Source organism: Typopeltis vanoorti, chromosome 17 (assembly GCF_054136105.1).
Source record: "Typopeltis vanoorti isolate ZY-2024b chromosome 17, IOZ_Tvanoo_1.0, whole genome shotgun sequence".
In the NCBI taxonomy this organism is placed as follows: Eukaryota; Metazoa; Arthropoda; class Arachnida; order Uropygi; family Thelyphonidae; genus Typopeltis; species Typopeltis vanoorti.
This window is the reverse complement of record NC_143565.1, coordinates 54816296-54834478: the sequence shown is the minus strand read 5'-3', so window position 1 is coordinate 54834478 and position 18183 is coordinate 54816296. Positions and strand designations below refer to the sequence as shown.

General features: G+C 37.5%; 1 protein-coding gene across 2 annotated transcripts in view; it reads right to left on the bottom strand.

The window, feature by feature from the left end:
- Window positions 1-617: 617 nt before the first annotated feature.
- The window catches only part of LOC150097402 (E3 ubiquitin-protein ligase RNF217-like), a 104202-nt gene continuing 86636 nt past the window's right edge, over window positions 618-18183 (bottom strand). For both annotated transcript variants that reach the window (XM_090406827.1, XM_090406826.1), the window contains 2 exons: window positions 5830-6031; window positions 618-2058 (listed from right to left, as the gene is read on the bottom strand). In XM_090406827.1, the coding sequence (XP_090262953.1) occupies window positions 1835-2058; window positions 5830-6031 (426 nt within the window). In that variant the 3' untranslated portion in view covers window positions 618-1834. The remainder of the gene's footprint in view (window positions 2059-5829; window positions 6032-18183) is intronic.

Sequence of the window (18183 nt, the reverse complement as noted above, 5' to 3'; positions counted from 1 at the left end):
CATTAAAAAAATTTCGCTCTTCAACTGGAAAAGACCTAAGTTCCATTCTCATTGTTATAAGAGGAATTTTTACATGCAGTTTTTCAATTGAAGGTGAGATAGTTGATCTGATATGGAGGTGGCAGAGTTTTTACTTCCTGTAAACTTGGGTTCTCCAGCCCGCATACAGATAAATCAGCCATGAGAATACAGGCAATTTACAGACAGCAAATACTATCTGTGGTATGGCATCATGTGTTGTAGTTTGAGGTCAAGCAAGGGACTGTGAGTTGTGCCCTCCCACGATGAGGCCTTGAACTCCCTGCAGGTCTCATATAATAATAATTCTACTAAGTGGAAGTAGTTAGCTTTCCACTTTCCACCTTATGGTTTCTAACCATAAGGTTAGAGAGTAAAATCCCACTATGGCATGGATTTCTGAATAACTTTAGGTATGTGATAATTTTCTCCCTAGTATGAGATCACCATCTGTTTTATTATTATTGTTTTTTTCTCTTTGCATGAAGTGCATTTAAAAGCATGAAGTGGTTTTAAAGCATTGTTTGCCTACGGTTCTAAATGTTCTATAGGTTACCAATCTTTTGTGGGTGCAATTGAGAAAGAAAAACAAAACAAAAGAGTAGTGCATCTTTTTATTTTGAAGTTGTGTAATTACGGTTTTTAAATACAAATTAAATTTTAAATACAAATTCCACTACTTAGAGAATTTTATTACAGCTAATGAATAAAACGTGAACTGAAATTTAATAAAGCTCATTTTAACAACATGCCAACATAATAGTCTTATACGATTCTTTTATTATTTATCTTTCCAGGAGGTCAGTGATAGTGACAGTTCATGGTATTTTTTGGAAGGATTGAAAAATCGACAACTAGTCTATAACACAGAAATGAAAAATTAAAACATAAAATTAGCCCTTAACACGTGAAGCGAGAGGGCATATTGAATATTTAGTGCTAAGGAATGTATATTGAAAGTTGACAAGTTTGTTGAAGCTAACAATGAGAAGGAACATTTATACTTATACAAACAAAAAACATTGGATTCAAAGTCTGAACAGTGCATGGCACAGCTTAATCACATATATAAGCTTGCACGTAAAACGTGCAATAGATATATTTAATATAAGAATATAGTCGAATATACTAGAGTGCGTAGATTTAACAATCAGCAGTACAAAACAGAATCGGTGCACAGTAGATTATATTACGTGTGAAATACATACTAATACAGAGGCAAACTTGATAGATTTAACATTTTTGCCTTTGTAATTTCCCACGAAACTTTTATTTTGGAGTTCTCGTTTGGGCGAAATGTTTGCGAGTGAGTTTACACAGTTCTCTTGCAGTACCATCACTAATTTTGAATATTTCACATCACTTCAGTTATCCCCCCCCACCACACACACACACACTACTAATTCAATATAATGTGAACACACACACACACACACACACACACACACACACACACACACACACACACACACACACACACACACACACACACACACACACACACACACACACACACACACACACACACAGTAAGGACGTGGATCTTCGTCATCCAATAGGTATTTCAAAATTGTTCGAAAATATTAATTAAGCTTGACAATAGCAGTGCAAACATGAAAGATTTCTTGTGTGAGTGCAATTGCATAATTAATCAAAGAGGTGATAATTTTCATTCAGTATACAAGGATATCAACGATAAATAACGAACACCGTTTTTTTTTTGTTGTTTTTTTTTCATCACATCCTGGAAGGGAGAAGGAGAGGATTTTCCTCTTTCGAAAATGGCAGAGATAATGCATTTCTTTTAGTTGGTTCTTCATTCGTAATGGTTCTCTTCTTCTTCATTCCACATATCATCCCACATTTCATATAGTCTTCTAAATGCTGCAGGTAGACGGCGATATTTTGCTGTTCCTTTCATCTTCCTATAGGCTACGACTCCACCATAAAGTGGAAGAAGAAAGACACCTACTCCTAAGGCTATTGCTCCGACACAAAGAGCCACACTTCCTAGAATTGGCACAGCCACCAGCTTGGTTCCTGTAAAAAGTGAAAGCTATAATTAAACAATTAAAGGTATATTATTATTATGTGACACCTCCAGGGAGTCCATAGATTCATCGAGGGAGAATGTGCCAACAGCATTGAATGATTGAACTCCTTCCAACTACTAACCGCGCTCAAACTTGCTTAACTTTTTGCGTGAGCCATTAGTAGTAGAGGCTCTACCAATCAACCAACCTTTGCAGGCAAATTGGAAAGTGTGTGTTCACGTGATTATTAAAATAGTCACATAATGTTGTTGAGTTTTCATTACACATTTATTCAAATTATTATTATTTATTCACATAATTGTACACAGTCAAAACAAGATTTAAACAACATTAGTTAAACAACAATTTGACTGGTGATACAGAACAATTCAGATTCTACACAAGAATCTAAGAATAATCTGTCAGGCAACGTTGTAAAATATGGACTGTTCCAAGTACTGTTGTTTTTTGTAGGTCATATGGGGGGGGGTCACTTCGTTGGTGTTTAATTGCTGTAAATAGTTGAATAGCTTCTTTCAAATTGCATCAAGTGCACCGATAAATATTGGTATAATTTTAGTGTGTTTAAGCCAACGCCTGCCAACTTCGATTGCCAGATTTCGATATTTAGTCATTTTTTCCCAGTTTTTTTGTTGTTAATGTTGTTATTACTGGGTACTGCAATATCGATAATCCAAACTTGTCGACGTTCGATAATTGTGATGTCAGGTCTGTTGTGTTCCAAATGCCGATCAGTTTATATTCTAAAGTCCCAGAGAATTTTTGCTGTTTCGTTTTCCAATACTGTCTGTATTTTATGTTGCTACCAGTTATCAGATGTAGGAAAGGCATATTTTTTGCATACATGCCAATACACTATTTTGGCCACTTGATCATGACGGTATTTATAATCAGTTTCAGCTATCTTGCTGCAGGCACTGATTAGATGTTCTACAGTCTCATCTTTCTGATTGCATAATGTGCATTTGCTGTTATTATTGATGCTCAAATTTTTGCTTTCATTACATTATTCTGTGCCTGTTCTTGAGCTGGTAGAATAAATCCTTCTGTTTCTTTTTTAATATATCTATATTGTAGACATTCTCACGTCTTGTTCACGTCAATTTTGTTCTCAGTATCTTTAAGAAATTGGCCATGTAAAGGTTTATTTTTCCAGAGCAGATATTGGTTATTTTCCTGTTCCTTTTTGTAATCGCATTTGTTTCCTGTTGCTTTCAGAAGACCCTCTTGTGTAACTGCTTGATGCATTTGCTCAGCGCTATTGTCGATGTGACTTTTTAAGCTAATTTCTTCTTCTTACACAGTCTGTCTCACTTGCAGCAGATCCTGTCCACCTATTCTTCTTGGTGGGTACAACCGGTCAACATCACTTCGTGGATGTGATGCATAGTCATCAGTTTTCTAGTTTTGCGGTCCAATTTGTCCAATCTATTATGCCAGCTGTGTATCGGATCACTGGTATAGCCCAAGAATTCAGATTTATTCTATTATTATTATTATTTATTCACATAATTTATACACATTAATGATATTGTTATTATTGTTATTATTATATCTCTAATAATAATATCATTATATTATTATTATTATTATTATTACGTGACACCTCCAGGGAATCCAAGGACTCATTGTGGGAGGGCACACTACTCTACTTCGCTAAATACAACTCATCCTCTCCACCATTACTTAATTCTCCAACTATGACACTACTACCATCAGCGTCATCTATCACCACCAACAATAGTATTTTTTGTCTGTAAATTGCGTGTGTTCTGAAGGTCAATTTGACTGTACGCAGGATAAAAAACCCAAGTTTCCGGGAGGGGAAAACCCTGCTACCACCGTATGAGATCGGCTAACTCAACTTCAACTGAAAAAGCCCATATAAGGATTCCCTCTTCACGACGAGAATCGAACCCAGGTCCTTTCCAATCAAAGGGCACAATGGTCCACGGTTCTTCCAATTGTGCTATGGCGATTATTATGATCGAAGTCCATTTTTGATGTCGATTTTTTGAAGTCCAAATTGGCTAAAGTGGTTGATTGTAGAAAAAACTTTGTGTAATTTTTATAGCCAAAATAAAAAAAAAAAAATGGATTGCTGGATGGCATGCACATGCGTGTATGTAAGTTACAAATGGAATTAGATTATACATATTGTCTCTTTTGCTGAAAAGTGAGTTAGCCTGTACAGGGGCAGGGGTTTTTTCACCATGAAACTCAGGTTTTTATTCCCTAGAACAGGCAAACCGACCCCATACATACGCATCTACAGACATAGGGCTGACCACCTTATCCTCGAGACTGTTGCAAGAATAAAACCTCGACACCGTAAAGTCGAAATTATCAAGCAGAAATCACAAGTATGCTTTAAAAGGTTTCATCTGTTAAAATCTTTCATTTCCGAGAACTCTTGCTTGTCTTAACAACACCTTAAAGAATTCCAAAGAACACTTTCTAGATGATGGATTGACTCATCTTCAGCTTCGTAATGAAAGGCCTTTTCTAGAGGTCATCTAAAAAATACCAAAATAAAATCTGTGAAACATGTACCATACCCACTTTTAAACAATAAAAGAATACAATTCACACTGCATACTTTCCACCCACAAATTGTCTTTTTTGTCTTTTGCTTTATCCGGTGAGGAAAGCATTAAGAATTTCAGATCCTTTCTAATCGAGCAAGTCATTATTTTTTCAGGACTAACAGCTCTACTCCTATGCCTTCTCATTCCAATTAAATAATACTCATCTTAAATCCTTTCCCGAATGAAATGGACTTTTTCCAAAGAAGTTCCAGCAAAATGAACAAATTGAACCCACTAAAGTTTAGTGACTAAACAATGATATACTATTAGTTGACTTCATAGTCTGCAGAAGATTAATATTTGAAGATTTATAGGCATAGGCGAGGGTAGGGGAAAACTCCCATCACATGATGCACAAAGAAGGAACACAATTTTTTCACAGCACTTTCTTATCCCTTTTCAGCTCATGGGTTCCGTTCTGTTTCTTGATTTCATTTCACATCTCCTTTTCACCACTTTTGATGAGAAACCATAAGTTGACTTGGGATGCTCTAAAGAGATTTTTTTTTTATCGCGGAACACCTTGTGAAATTACTGTAAAAAATTATTAGAAAGGAAATTATGACAATAAACGTGCAAAATAATTTAATCAAGAAAACACAATACGTATTATTACAAATAATGATTTTTATTTTTAATTTTCGATTCTTTGGATCCAAAGAACTGAAAATAACTGTTCAGAGCTTGAAACTTTTAAAGTTTCAAACCTGAACAATTTTCATGATGTATCATGCAATGCGTGTTTTCTGTATTTGTCACTATTTGTTTGGTTTTTGCTATTCATCCTTTGTTTCGCGAGCGCAACCAGTGTAAACTGAAATTGTCATTTCTAAAGCACACTACTACAATGATTTTGATATCGATACCTTGCATTTACTAATAATAAGATTCAAAGAAATTTTTTGCTGTCAGGACTTTATAAAAATAAATAAAATATTTCTGTTATGTTTAGGATATTTTAAGTGATTTCCATGTAAGTAAAAAAAAAATAAAAAAATAAAATTCCTCGCCCGTTCATTGCATACTTTATTCTAACGAAGGTTAATAGCTAATGTTGTGAAGAGCAATAATTTCAAATGGAACATTTTCTTAGAAATAAAAAATTGAAGGTTAACACACACACATGCACACACACGCACGCACACACACACGAAACCATAAATACTTACCAAATATCGCTCCTCTGATAAGTTTTCTCTGCACAGGTTTGTCAGCTTTGTAGCCAAATTTACATCCAAAAATGCTGAGTTCGCTATGATGATCTCCAAAAAATCGAAGTCTTCTTAGTTTATCTCCGCATCGATAGCAGAAATCAGTCTTACATCGGGCACAGGACATGTGATCACAACCACTAATACGCTGTATGTAAATCTACAATTGTGGCATAAAAAGAGAATGCAATAATTAGGAAAAAGTTATTATCACAAATTAATAATATGGAGACAGACCTCCCATACACACATACATGTCTATAATTCTAAATTGTAATATCTTAACTCATACACCATTATTGGTAATTATCTAGACTTCTGTTCTAGCTCCATTTCATAAAAATAAAAACACATATCAGTAGAAAGTTTTTTAACTTGGGTACATTATGTATTCAAGATACCAAGTAATTTTATATAAACTTGGTTTTATATCCTATTTCCCAAGTAAGCAAACTTGACTTACTTGTCTGTTTTCAGGTCTGGCTCCCACTGACGAGACCTCAATAAAAGTCGAAACCGGTATGGGTAGTGACCATTGCCTTTAATGCATAGCACATCATACATCTCCGCAATGAGGAGATGTGCTTTATATTAAGGGGAAAATACTAAGGAAAGTGATCAGAGCTTAATCCACCTTTACCACGAGTTGCCTCAGACTTGCACTACGTGCAGGCGCAAACTTGACTTACTTGTCTGTTTGCTTACTTGGGAAATACGAGTAAAAACTAAGTTTATTTATATAAAATTACTTGGTATCTTGAAAACACATATCAGTGTTGTTCATTTATCAATATGTATCTTTTATTACTTTGCTGTTCAAATCTCGTCTTCACCTATTCTCATTGCTTTACTCTAGTATTCATGCGAATACTCTAGTCAAAAATGCTTCTCCACAGACAGGTAGATTTTCTTCTCTCACCGCACTTTCCAAGTTGTTCAACAATCAATCAGAAAGATATTAAAATACTTTCGCATCTCTTCAAACCGATAGTTAGAATGGATCAGAATGATTACAAAAGTAGCTCAAACAAAGCTATGAATTGAATTGCAGGAAAGAACAACGCTTGGAAGTTTTAAGAAATCATCATCAGTTTCTTTGCTTCACGTGTTCAAATTGTTGTTCACAATAAATAAATAAATTAAATTAATTAAAAAATCAATTGCATGTTTTTATATATATAATTACAAAGCGTTGGAGATTAAGAAACGGGTTTTTAATTTCCTAACTCGGCTCAAATCAACCATAGAACACACATGAGTGCATACAAATAAATGCTAACCCCCCCTCCTACCCTTTTTGGCCAAGTGGATAGTTTCCACTCTCCAACCAATAGGTCGTAGGCTGGAATCCTTGAGGACATGAGTGCTAAGTGTGGTTAGTATACGAATTTTATCGTTCGATATGAGAGACTAAGTATCATGCTTAGTCTCTAGAGCAGATTCTTCCGGATTATTTAAACCTTAAAGCAAGATATTAATACTATAGGCGTGTCCTTTCTTGGGTGAGATTCACATTAAAAACAAAATAAGATTCGTAAATATCGCTTCTTATCAAGCACATCGTAGCAATACATGACTATGATTAGAGGTTGAGTTCAACTACCTGCCGATTAAAAAAAAAAAAAAAAAACGCTAGGTAGAAAGATGCCTCCTATTCTCTTTTGGAAAGGAAAAGTCATTAGGAGATTTTTGTCAGATATTTTAATTTCTTTTATTTGCTGTGTTAGATAATGTTCCGAATTTTTTGTTTGTTGATGAGGTGGAAGGAAATGTAATAGAAAGGAGAGGTTCGTTGACCTCCTGAATTTCAGCATCTTGAATGGCCTGAACCTTGCTTTGAAAGGAAACATGTCACCATCATGATAAAATGAGAGCGATTTGCACAAAAATGTAACTTTGTCAGAAACGTTTCGACAATCAAAATTTTGAGTTTCACGACTCTGAATGATTTCATGCTTAAGCCTGGATAAGAAAAAAAAAAGAAAAAATCCAACTTAATTATCGAAAACTTCAACAAACTCTGTAAGGTCAATGTGAGCAATTAAAACAAAAATATTTTCCTGAACCAGAACATGATTTAAGTGGATCAGGAATGTTTTTATATGAATGAAGTACATCCATGTATTTATTAGCTATTTCAATTTCATCTGTGTTTTCTGATTGTAGTATTCAGACATTTTAATTTCTTCTTACTTCATATAAATTGGTGAAATAGTTTTCCCCATGTTCTCTTCCTGTGACAGATATACTTATGCATTCACTTTTCTGTGCTCTATAAATATATTTTATTGTTTAGTGTAACTTTCCCAATATTATTTTACTATATGAGTCTTAATATGATTGATTTTATTTCTTATTATTTTATACTCTTCATATTTGGCTATATTAGTGTTATCTTACAAATGTTTATTAAATTATTTATTGTTTCTTTTTTTTCAGATGTTTGTATCCTTATGAAATCGCGTCTGCACCTATAGCTATAGGCTACCAGAAGAAAGACCGTTAAGTCGCCAACTAGAGAACTCTTACATGCTCTCACATAAATTTTAGTAGCTTTCATTATTTAGATTAATATTTTCTTATATGATACTGTAAAATTTAGACAAAATCGTTTAAAACAACTATTTAATAGATATGTATCTGTGTCTCTTTCCATAGTCAGGTCAGATTGTCTTTCGTATGAACACTTTTAATTGGTGAATTAAAACATGAGGAAGGTGTCTCCCAACCGTAAAATAACCTACTCTCAACCAACAAAAAGGGGAGTACCTTGTACTACCATTTTCATGTTAGTTATAAATAATATTAGAACAAAAACAGGAGGAACGGAGACTTCTGACACAAATGGATTGCATAAATTGTTTTTTATAATCTTAGGATCAATCCTCTGGTACAACTGATGGATCTTTAGAATCTTCATTATGTATTATTGATTTTGATGTTTCTGACATGCACAAATTATCGCCTTCAGTATTTGTTTGAAACCAATGTTAATTGAAGTTATTACTAGTAAAATGCAAAAGATATTGTGAGATTTTTTTTCTTTCCAGATCCAGTATGTCGTTGATGGAAAGTTTAAGAGAAAGAGTCTTAAGAAAGAGTCTCTTGCTGGATGAGTTCCAACATTTGAGTTTCTTAAATAGGCTTTCTTTCTTTTGTTATGTCTTCTGGGCAATTTGACTTCCAATAAAAAGAGGCCTTTATATGCAGTTTTTTAAGTGTTGTCTGTATTTAAGTGAGTGTGATATTTAATCTAATATTTTGTAAGCGTTAGCTTATAACTATTTCGGAATGCTAAAAGTTGTTCAATATTTTTAGTTGTTAATGGTTGTTGAATTCTCTTTTGATGCATTATTTAGCTGTAACTTATTCTAAGTCTCAAATCAGCTGCTGGGTAATAAGAACTAGTTTAATAATAATAATAATAATTAAAAAATGGCTATGAGACTACGTTTATGTCATCTGATCAGATTTCTTTTTCTGTATTATAAAAGTATTCTATTTGGGTTTCTTCATTTGTTACCGATTCAATGAAATTATATTGTTTCCTACTTCATTTTTTCCTCATTAATCTTATAACAGATGCTTTGTGCTGTGTTAAAACACTAAAAAGTATTTTCAATTTCTCCCATCCTACACTGCTCGACAAAATTAAGAAGCCACTTACAAAATGTGGGGCAACTCATGCAATTTGCGATCAAGCAGGACAAAATGTGATGCACAACGGAATAACAGTGAAACGAGGAGACAGCGAGAAACGTCGGACAAGTACGAGGGCCATTATATAGGGGATGTACATGAATTACCAAAAAGATCACATTACAGAAGTCGACAGTATGATTGTAAATATGGTCACATAACGTCAGTACGGTGTATGAGCTCTAACGCCCGAAAACTCCTGACAGGTGGACTGTGCTCGATATAAGGGTGTTTAATGAGTTTCCTTTGGCCGCAAATTCCATTCTTCCATCAGAGCCAACTTTAGCTCACCAAATGACTGAAGCGGTGGCTGTCCACGTGCTATGACGCCCAGAGTCGGATTTAAGTCTGATGATAGTGCTGGCCAAGGTAGTCGGATATTTTCAGTCTCAAGATCCCTCCACCACTTAGCTCTATGGGCAGTGGCATTGTTCATGCATGAAAAGAAAATCTAATTCAATCACAACCCTACAAAGTTGCACATACTGTTTGAGGATCTGTTCTCGGTATCTCTGTGCAGTTACGGTATCCCCTATCAAACAGGTGAAGTGGAGTGTGGCCATTGATCATTATTCTGCTCCATACAAGAGCACTTCCACTCCATTATTGTTCCTTTCAGTGATGTTGGAAAGATGGTGCCACATTCCTGTTCTCTTTAGATCAAAAAATCTAGAATTCGTTTGTAGGCTAAAATGGGACTTATCAGAGAACAACTGCATCCCATTATTCAGGACTCCAAGTGACATGTTAATGGCCAGTTTCGACGACCTGTGCGGTGGCTTGTGGTTGGTGGGATAAAAACCACCGACTTCTTTGTGTCGTGTCCACTTGAATTGAGCCTTCTTACTACAATCCGGTTAGAAATATTTTCACATGTGGCTGCAGCAACCTGAATAGACAGTAGGGGACAGAACCATTAGAGTTCCGTCTTATAGTTAGAGCCAGATTGCGGTCTGTTCTGATTGACGAAACCTCTGACCACCTTGGCCAGCTTTTCTCGTAATGGTTCCTGTCTTCTGAAACTGCGTCCACACATCCGAGACAACACTTCGTGAACACATTAAGCCAACGTGCAGCTTTCACCTGCGATTTTCCAGCTTAAAGTTGTCCAACGGCCGCCATCTCAAAGGATAATCTAAACAATGATGGCTTTCTATTCTAAAGGTGGCTAATAGAGATGGCTAACTCACTGAGCAAGTCATAAAATGGAAATGAAGTGATGTGATCGTACTAGCGTCTTTACAAGCATGAGTAATTTCCTCGTCTCTAACTGGTACATGAAAACTGCTCATTGCTTAGTACAATGAAGCTTCTCGTTTTTGATTTCTTACATTTCATGTACTTGGTGGATGACACCGTTTTTAGCAGTAAAGATCTTTATAAAAGGTATGCGGTCTCTAACTTAGAAGAACACCCACATACGCTCGACATATGCAAAAGAGATATCACAGAGGACTTTATGGCATTCTTTGAATGGTTATCGCAAATTGGCCATTCAAATCAAACTCGCAGACGAACAGATGAGTTTCGTTTATATCCTAATAACGGTGCAACTCGAGCATTTATTATTATTTTATTTATTGAGTTATTTTTATTTATTTATTCATTTTTGGAGAGTTTATTAATGTGCATTCGAGCTGTTGGTATGGTCATGTTTTCTACGGCAGTTGCACTTGACAAAGGAATTTCAACAGCATGCCACAGTAAGGTTTACGCTTCCGAAGTATTGAGTATATCGCCAAAATACGCTGATCACATATCTATAATTGGTTAGAAATTTTTGCTAGTTGGACAAGTGAATAGTATCTCTATCTAAACGGACCATGGGTTCGAATCCCACTGTGGAATGGGTATTTGTGTACGTGATTTGGTACCTGAAACCTCTCTTACAGACCACTGTTTCAACTTTGTGTATTTTTATAGATACTTCCATGGCCATTGTTCCATTTCATGTGGATTGCAGATGATGAGAATTCAGAAAGAAGAAATCTCTAGACATTTTTCTTAACGAGTTGGAGGTGCATTTGGTGGATGAAAGAGGTAAAGGAAAAGCAGGTTCGGTGTGTTTACAGTTGTACTGAAAAGGTATGTTGAGCATCCGCTGCTTTTATTTTCACATATCCAACAGAAAAACGAAGGAATGCCAATGGAATAGTGACCATGGAAATATCTATAAAAATACAAAGAGATGAAACAGTGCTTCAGCGAGAAAGGTTGCACCTTCCCAAACACATGAACAGTATTCTAAGGATGGGTGAATTTGGTATCTGTATAGAGTTAGTAGCTGGATGGGTGTGTGAAAATAGCATCCTGAGCGGAAAAGAATGCCTATGTTTTTAGAGGGTGAGGAAGCTATCGGCGATATGTTTGCACCAGGAGAGGCTGGAGGTAAATGTCTGTCCAAGAAGAGAGATCTCATCCACTCTGATGATTTGTGTGTTAATGAGGGTAGGTGAGTTGAAGTCCCTTTTGGAAAAGAAGAGAAAAGACTGCGTTTTGGTGGCATTAAAGGTGATTCACTCTCATCCCAGTGATGGATGGTATGGAGGTATGTATTTAAGACATTAGATGCTAATGATCTTAAAGCTTGAGATGTATGAGCACTGCATGGTTTGTCGAAGTAACGCAACTATTTGGTAATAAAGTTATGTGTAGTCCGAAGGCATGCGTATAATTCGATAGATCCAGGTTTTAAATTTGGTGAACAATGCATGAAATCCTTTCTATGTCTTTTCACCAGAAGCTGAGTTAATTAGTCGGTCATTGACATGAATAGAGCCGATAAAATGGACAGTCACAATTTTAAGACACAGTATACAATCTACAAATCCTTTTTTTTTACACGAGTGTTTCATTATCTTTCGCGAGTTGCATACATTCTGCTCCAGAGAACAATTTATTCCTTGTCTTGGTTTCATTGTCTTAACGGCTAGAGAAAAAAAGTTTGGTTTTAAAATGATATCCTAGTACTAATAAGGTTTAAAAAACCTGACTTTTGCAATTTTCACAATTCAAGAACACAACAAGAGACGTCAATCCTTGTTACGCTTTCTTTTCTTGTTAAAATGAAAACTGAACTACTTGTTTAGTAATAATAATTATAATACTAAAAAGTTAAAATGTATTGATGGCAACAGACATGAAAATTTTGATGTGAAACTGAACAGCATAGCACGCACTTAAAAATATACAGAAGAAAAGTTATTCGTTGTGAAGTACAAATATGGCAAAACCAATAAAATCTGAAATAAACAAGGAAGCTAAAAATATTTCCATTTGGCTTTTAGCCAAGAAGGTTGATCAAAAGAGTGCAGAGGAAATGCGCCATGTTAGCACTGCAGTACTTGAAGTCATCTTTGACATGTCGCGCAGGGGAAAAAAAAGAAGAAAAAGAAAGACAGAAAAGAAAAGCAACTGCTTTCATTAGTGTTGGCTTAATTGTTGTTGAAGCTGGAAGTTATGCCAACTCAACAAATTACAAGCGATATAGTAGAGAATAATATAAACCATTGTTCTGTTCAATGGAATAATAACGCAGATGTAAGCTCAATAAATGCTATACACTGGGGAGATTGGCTTTGTGATATAAAAAAAGTATTCCGAAACTTAAAAATGTTTAAAAAACACTGTACTGGTAAATACTTTTTCATTATAACGATTAACTAAGGTAGTGAATTCTAATATACCTTCCTCATTGCTGAATGATATTTGAATTTCTCATAATAATTTTATTGTATACTTATCGAATTGGGGTAGGAGAATAAGGTGTCTTTTGACGAGATTGGAACGTTTATTTTAGAATGTGCCTGATTGAAGTTTATATAAGGTTTTTCGGGAATCTCACATTGCACTGAAGCTAACACAGTTCGAAACCTACACCTACTGTCTTCCCCTCTGCGTGAAAAATGAACGGTCTGATGGCCGTGTAGGCCCCACCCAATGGTACATTAGGGAGGTAGGTTTTCGCTCAGTGGCCAAGTGAGTTCTTGACACTCCTTTACCCGGTTATTAGGGCATTATAAACTTGAACATATATTGTTTTGCTGGTAGACACCCGCGTGTGTCTACGGGATTTGCGAGTGGACCCTCCAAAGGATTATCTGTAGACACCGGAATATTCTTTGACAATAAACTGTGAACAATAATGGAAAACGTAAAAGACATTAAGACAGTGCCATTCAAAATTTAAACAAAGATCTGACTCTCGGCGTTCTTAAATTTACCGTAAAGAAATTTGAGACAAAATATCCTGGCTGTCTGAATCTCTACACTCAGATTAATGACAAGGAAGAAGTTGATGTAGACACTGAAGGGGACTTCACACCTGTTCCACCAAAGATTCCCCGACAACATGATTGTTCCCAGACGGAACAATCAAAGAAAAGACGAAGAAAATCTGAAGATCATATGGAAGAGGATGTAGCAACACATGATACCCAAGATAGAAAAGAAAAGGTCCTTACAGTTATCCTCCGAGACAAAGAGAAGTGGACTTCAGTCTCAAGGTCCCTAGGAGAACAAAACATAAATTTCTTCCTTATGATGCTCATAAGGATTCTTATGAGGGGTATAAAGATTCATCCTACTATTGTTTCAGATTATCGCAAGATGACGAAAATGCTGGATAACTCCAAATTGCCCTTCCATACCTTCGCACTAGCAAGCGAGAAAATCTTAAAGTGGTGATTAGAGGGGTTGCTGAGTGCATCACAACTGATGAGATGACTGCCGACCTCATCAGCCAAGGACTCACCCCATTCAAAGTCAGCAGGATGCTGAGATCTGACAAAAGACTAATGCCGCTGGTGTTGGTCGAAATCAGCAACACACAGAAAAGGATATATGAAGTGACAGATATTTGTAGGCCCAAATTACAACCGAGCCTCTAAGGAAGAAGTAATCGGGAGGAAAATGCCATAGATGCCAAAAATTCGGGTACACCAAAAGCTGTGCAGAGCTGCCTACAGATGTCTGAAATGTGGAGGGATACCAGACCAACGCCTGCACCAAGCCAAGATCCACTCCAAGGTCCTGTACAGTTAGCACAACCTGCCTGTTGTGCTAACTGTAGAGGACCACATCCTGCTAATTACAAGGTGATGCCTTTTCCACCCAAAAAATCATGGGTCAGCAAGAGTGAACCCTGCTCCCCCCCCCATGCGATGACACCATAAGCAACCAAGCAGGTCACCCTCCTGATCGAAATACCTCACATTCAGTAGCACAAGAAGCACGCGACTTCCATTCATGACCAAAACATACACAGAGGCGCATGAACTCAGATTCCTTCATCTCAAGAGCAAAGAAGTTCCAAGTTAACATCAATTCTAACTGCTTCATTTGCCACTATGCTGCATGAATTCAGCAAAGCAAGCGCCTCATCATCTTCCAGAAAGAGATTTTATCTATAAATCCAATCCATATTGACAGTTCTCTACAATGTATAAAAAATTCAAACTCTCTCATGAAAAACTCCCTCATGATTGCACCTCAGACCATCTAACAATCCAAGATTAAGAGGATATATACTGTATAGGAGAGACAGACTTAAGGAGACATTCTGGAGAGAACTTGACCAAGTATTAATGGGAATCCCTGATGGTGAGAGAGAATGATCGTCGGAGCAGATCTGAACGGGCATGTAGGAAGGCGACGAAGTGGTGAAGAAAGGGTACATGGAGGTTGGAGTAGTGGTGAAAGAAATGAAGATGGTAAAAAAATCATAGAATGTGCTGTGGCCTTCGATCTGGCTATAGCTAACACGTGGTTCAAGAAGAGAGTTGGGCATCTGATAACCTATAAGAGTGGGGATAGAATGAGTCAGATTGACTATATTATGTGCCGTAGGAAACATCTGAAGGAGGTGAAAAATTGTAAAGTAATTAATGGAGAAAGTGTAGCAGCACAGCACAGGTTGGTTGTGGTAGACTGTGACATAAAAGGGGAAAAGAAGAATAGATGGAAGTGGTGGGTACAGAGGAGAATAAAGTGGTGGAAATTGGAAGAGGAAGAACCAAGGAATAAGTTTAAAGAAGAGGTATTGAAAGAAATGAAGTTACCAGAGGATGTGGAAGAATGGTGGGACGTTAATAGTCAGAATATTAGAAAAATTAGAGAAGAGGTGCTTGGTATAACATCAGGAAAGGGACCACCTGAGGATCAGGAGGCATGGTGGTGGAATGAGGAGGTGCAGTTGGAGATCAAGGAAAAGAAAGAGGCAAAGAAAAAATGGGATATGACTGGAACTAGAGCCAACAAGGAGGCATATAGATTAGCAAATAAAAATGCAAAGAGAGCTGTGGCAAGGGCGAAAGCGAGGGCAGTTGATGAGGTTTATGACTGGAGAGAAACGGTGGCGAAGCTCAGTTGTTGAGAATAGCGAAAGCCAGAGATAAGGCCTCGAAAGACATAACATCAGTCAAGCAGATAAAGGATGCCTCAGGAGTAGTATTACAAGACGTGGACAAAATCAGAGGAAGATGGAAAGAATATTTCCGAAAACTACTAAATGAGGAGAATCCAAGAGAGAGGTGCGAGGATGGAGAGGTAAATGAGAGACTGGTGCAAGACATAAGTAGAGAGAAGTGGTTTGGGTACTGAGAAAAATGAAGAATGGAAAGGCTGTGGGAGCAGACCAGATACCTGGGGAAGTGTGGAAAAGTTTGGGCAGTGAGAGCGTGGATATGTTATGGGATCTGATGTGTAAAATAGCCCAACAGGAAAAGATACCAGAGGAATGGAGGAAAAGTATTCTCGTCCCAATCTACAAAGGAAGAGGAGATGTTCAAGACTGTGGCAACTATAGAGGAATCAAGCTGATGTCACACACATTAAAAATATGGGAAAGAGTAATTGAAGCAAGGTTACAGCAGGAAACAAAAATTGGTGAGGAGCAGTTTGGATTTATGCCAGGAAGAGGGACAACGGATGCAATATTTGCGCTAAGGCGATTGATGGAGAAATATAGAGAGATGCAAGTGGATCTGCACATGGTGTTTATAGACCTGGAAAAGGCATACGACAGAGTGGCCAGGCAGGAGGTATGGAGGTGTATGAGGAAGAAGGGGGTGTCGGAGAAGTACGTGAGGTTGGTGAAGGAGATGTATGAGGGAACAGAAACTCATGTCAGGTCTAGTGTTGGCATGACAGAAGGGTTCCCTATTGTCGTAGGGCTACACCAAGGGTCAGCTCTGAGTCCCTACCTCTTTGACCTGGTCATGGATGTACTAGTGGAGGATGTCAAGAAGGAGGCACCATGGAGCATGCTGTTTGCCGATGACATTGTTCTATGCGAATCATCCCGAGAGAAGCTTGAAAACACCCTGGAAGAGTGGAGAAAGGTATTGGAGGAGAGCGGCATGAAAATTAACCGGGTGAAGACTGAATATATGTCAACGGGGAGTGACGAGGATATCGTCATATGACTCCAGGGTGAAAGGCTAATTTCAGCGAAGAAATTCAAGTACCTTGGGTCGGTTGTCGAGAGGAATGGTGACCTAGATAAGGAAATACAGCACCGAATAACATGCGGTTAGATGAATTGGAAGAAGATGAGCGGGGTCCTGTGCGACAAGAGAGTGAGTTATGAGAGGAAAGGAAAGCTCTATAAGATGGTGGTGAGGCTGGCGATGCTCCATGGTGCAGAGACGTGGCCTATAACCAAGGCACAGGAGAGGAAGATGGAGGTAGTGGAGATGCGGATGTTGAGATGGATGAGTGGTGTGACAAAGAAGGACAGGATAAGGAATGATTACATCAGAGGGACGGTTAAGGTGGGACCAATTGGCAAGAAGATATAAGAAAGTAGGCTGAGGTGGTTTGGACATGTTGAGAGGAAGGGTGAGGAGTATGTTGGTAAACGAGTGGAGTATATGGAGTTGGAGGGAAGGAGGAAAAGAGGCAGGCCAAAGCTCAGGTGGAGGGATAAGATGACAGAGGATCTTAGGGAGAAAGGATGGAGTCCGAAAGATGCTCTGGACCGGAGAACTTGGAAGAGGAAGGTTAAAGATTGGTGCGCCGACCCCATTTAACATGGGATAAGGCAGAGTGAAAGAAGAAGAAGAGGAGAGACAGACTTAACTAGTGGTGGTGGCACAGCCAATTATATTAAAAATTATTTAAGCCACAATGTTTTAACCAACCCTCAAACTTTAAACCTTGAAGTGACAGGTGTGAAGGTGCACACCAACAACGCAGGTAGACTTAAAATTTATGCAGCCTACAATCCTCCTAGCATTGCACCATTGACATCGGATTTAGACTCCATTCTCGGCTCCACGGATTCCATAATTATAGCAGGAGACCTCAACTCCAAACATACAGCTTGGTTCAGTTCGTCAATCAACTCCAAAGGCCGTACTTTATTTAATTGCACGTCACTCAACAAATCAATAGTAACTGGACCTACCGAGCCCATCCACTACAGCCCATAAGGAAGTTCGGATGTACTAAACATAGTTATCCTTAAGAACATCAGATATCAGTATCAACTGGAGACATCAGAGGATCTTACTTCAGATCATAATACCATACAGCTCAAGCTAGGTATCCAGGATCAGCTCTTCCTCAGCTTTCTCCAGGATCAGCTCTCTCCTAAGGTTCTTCCTGATCACA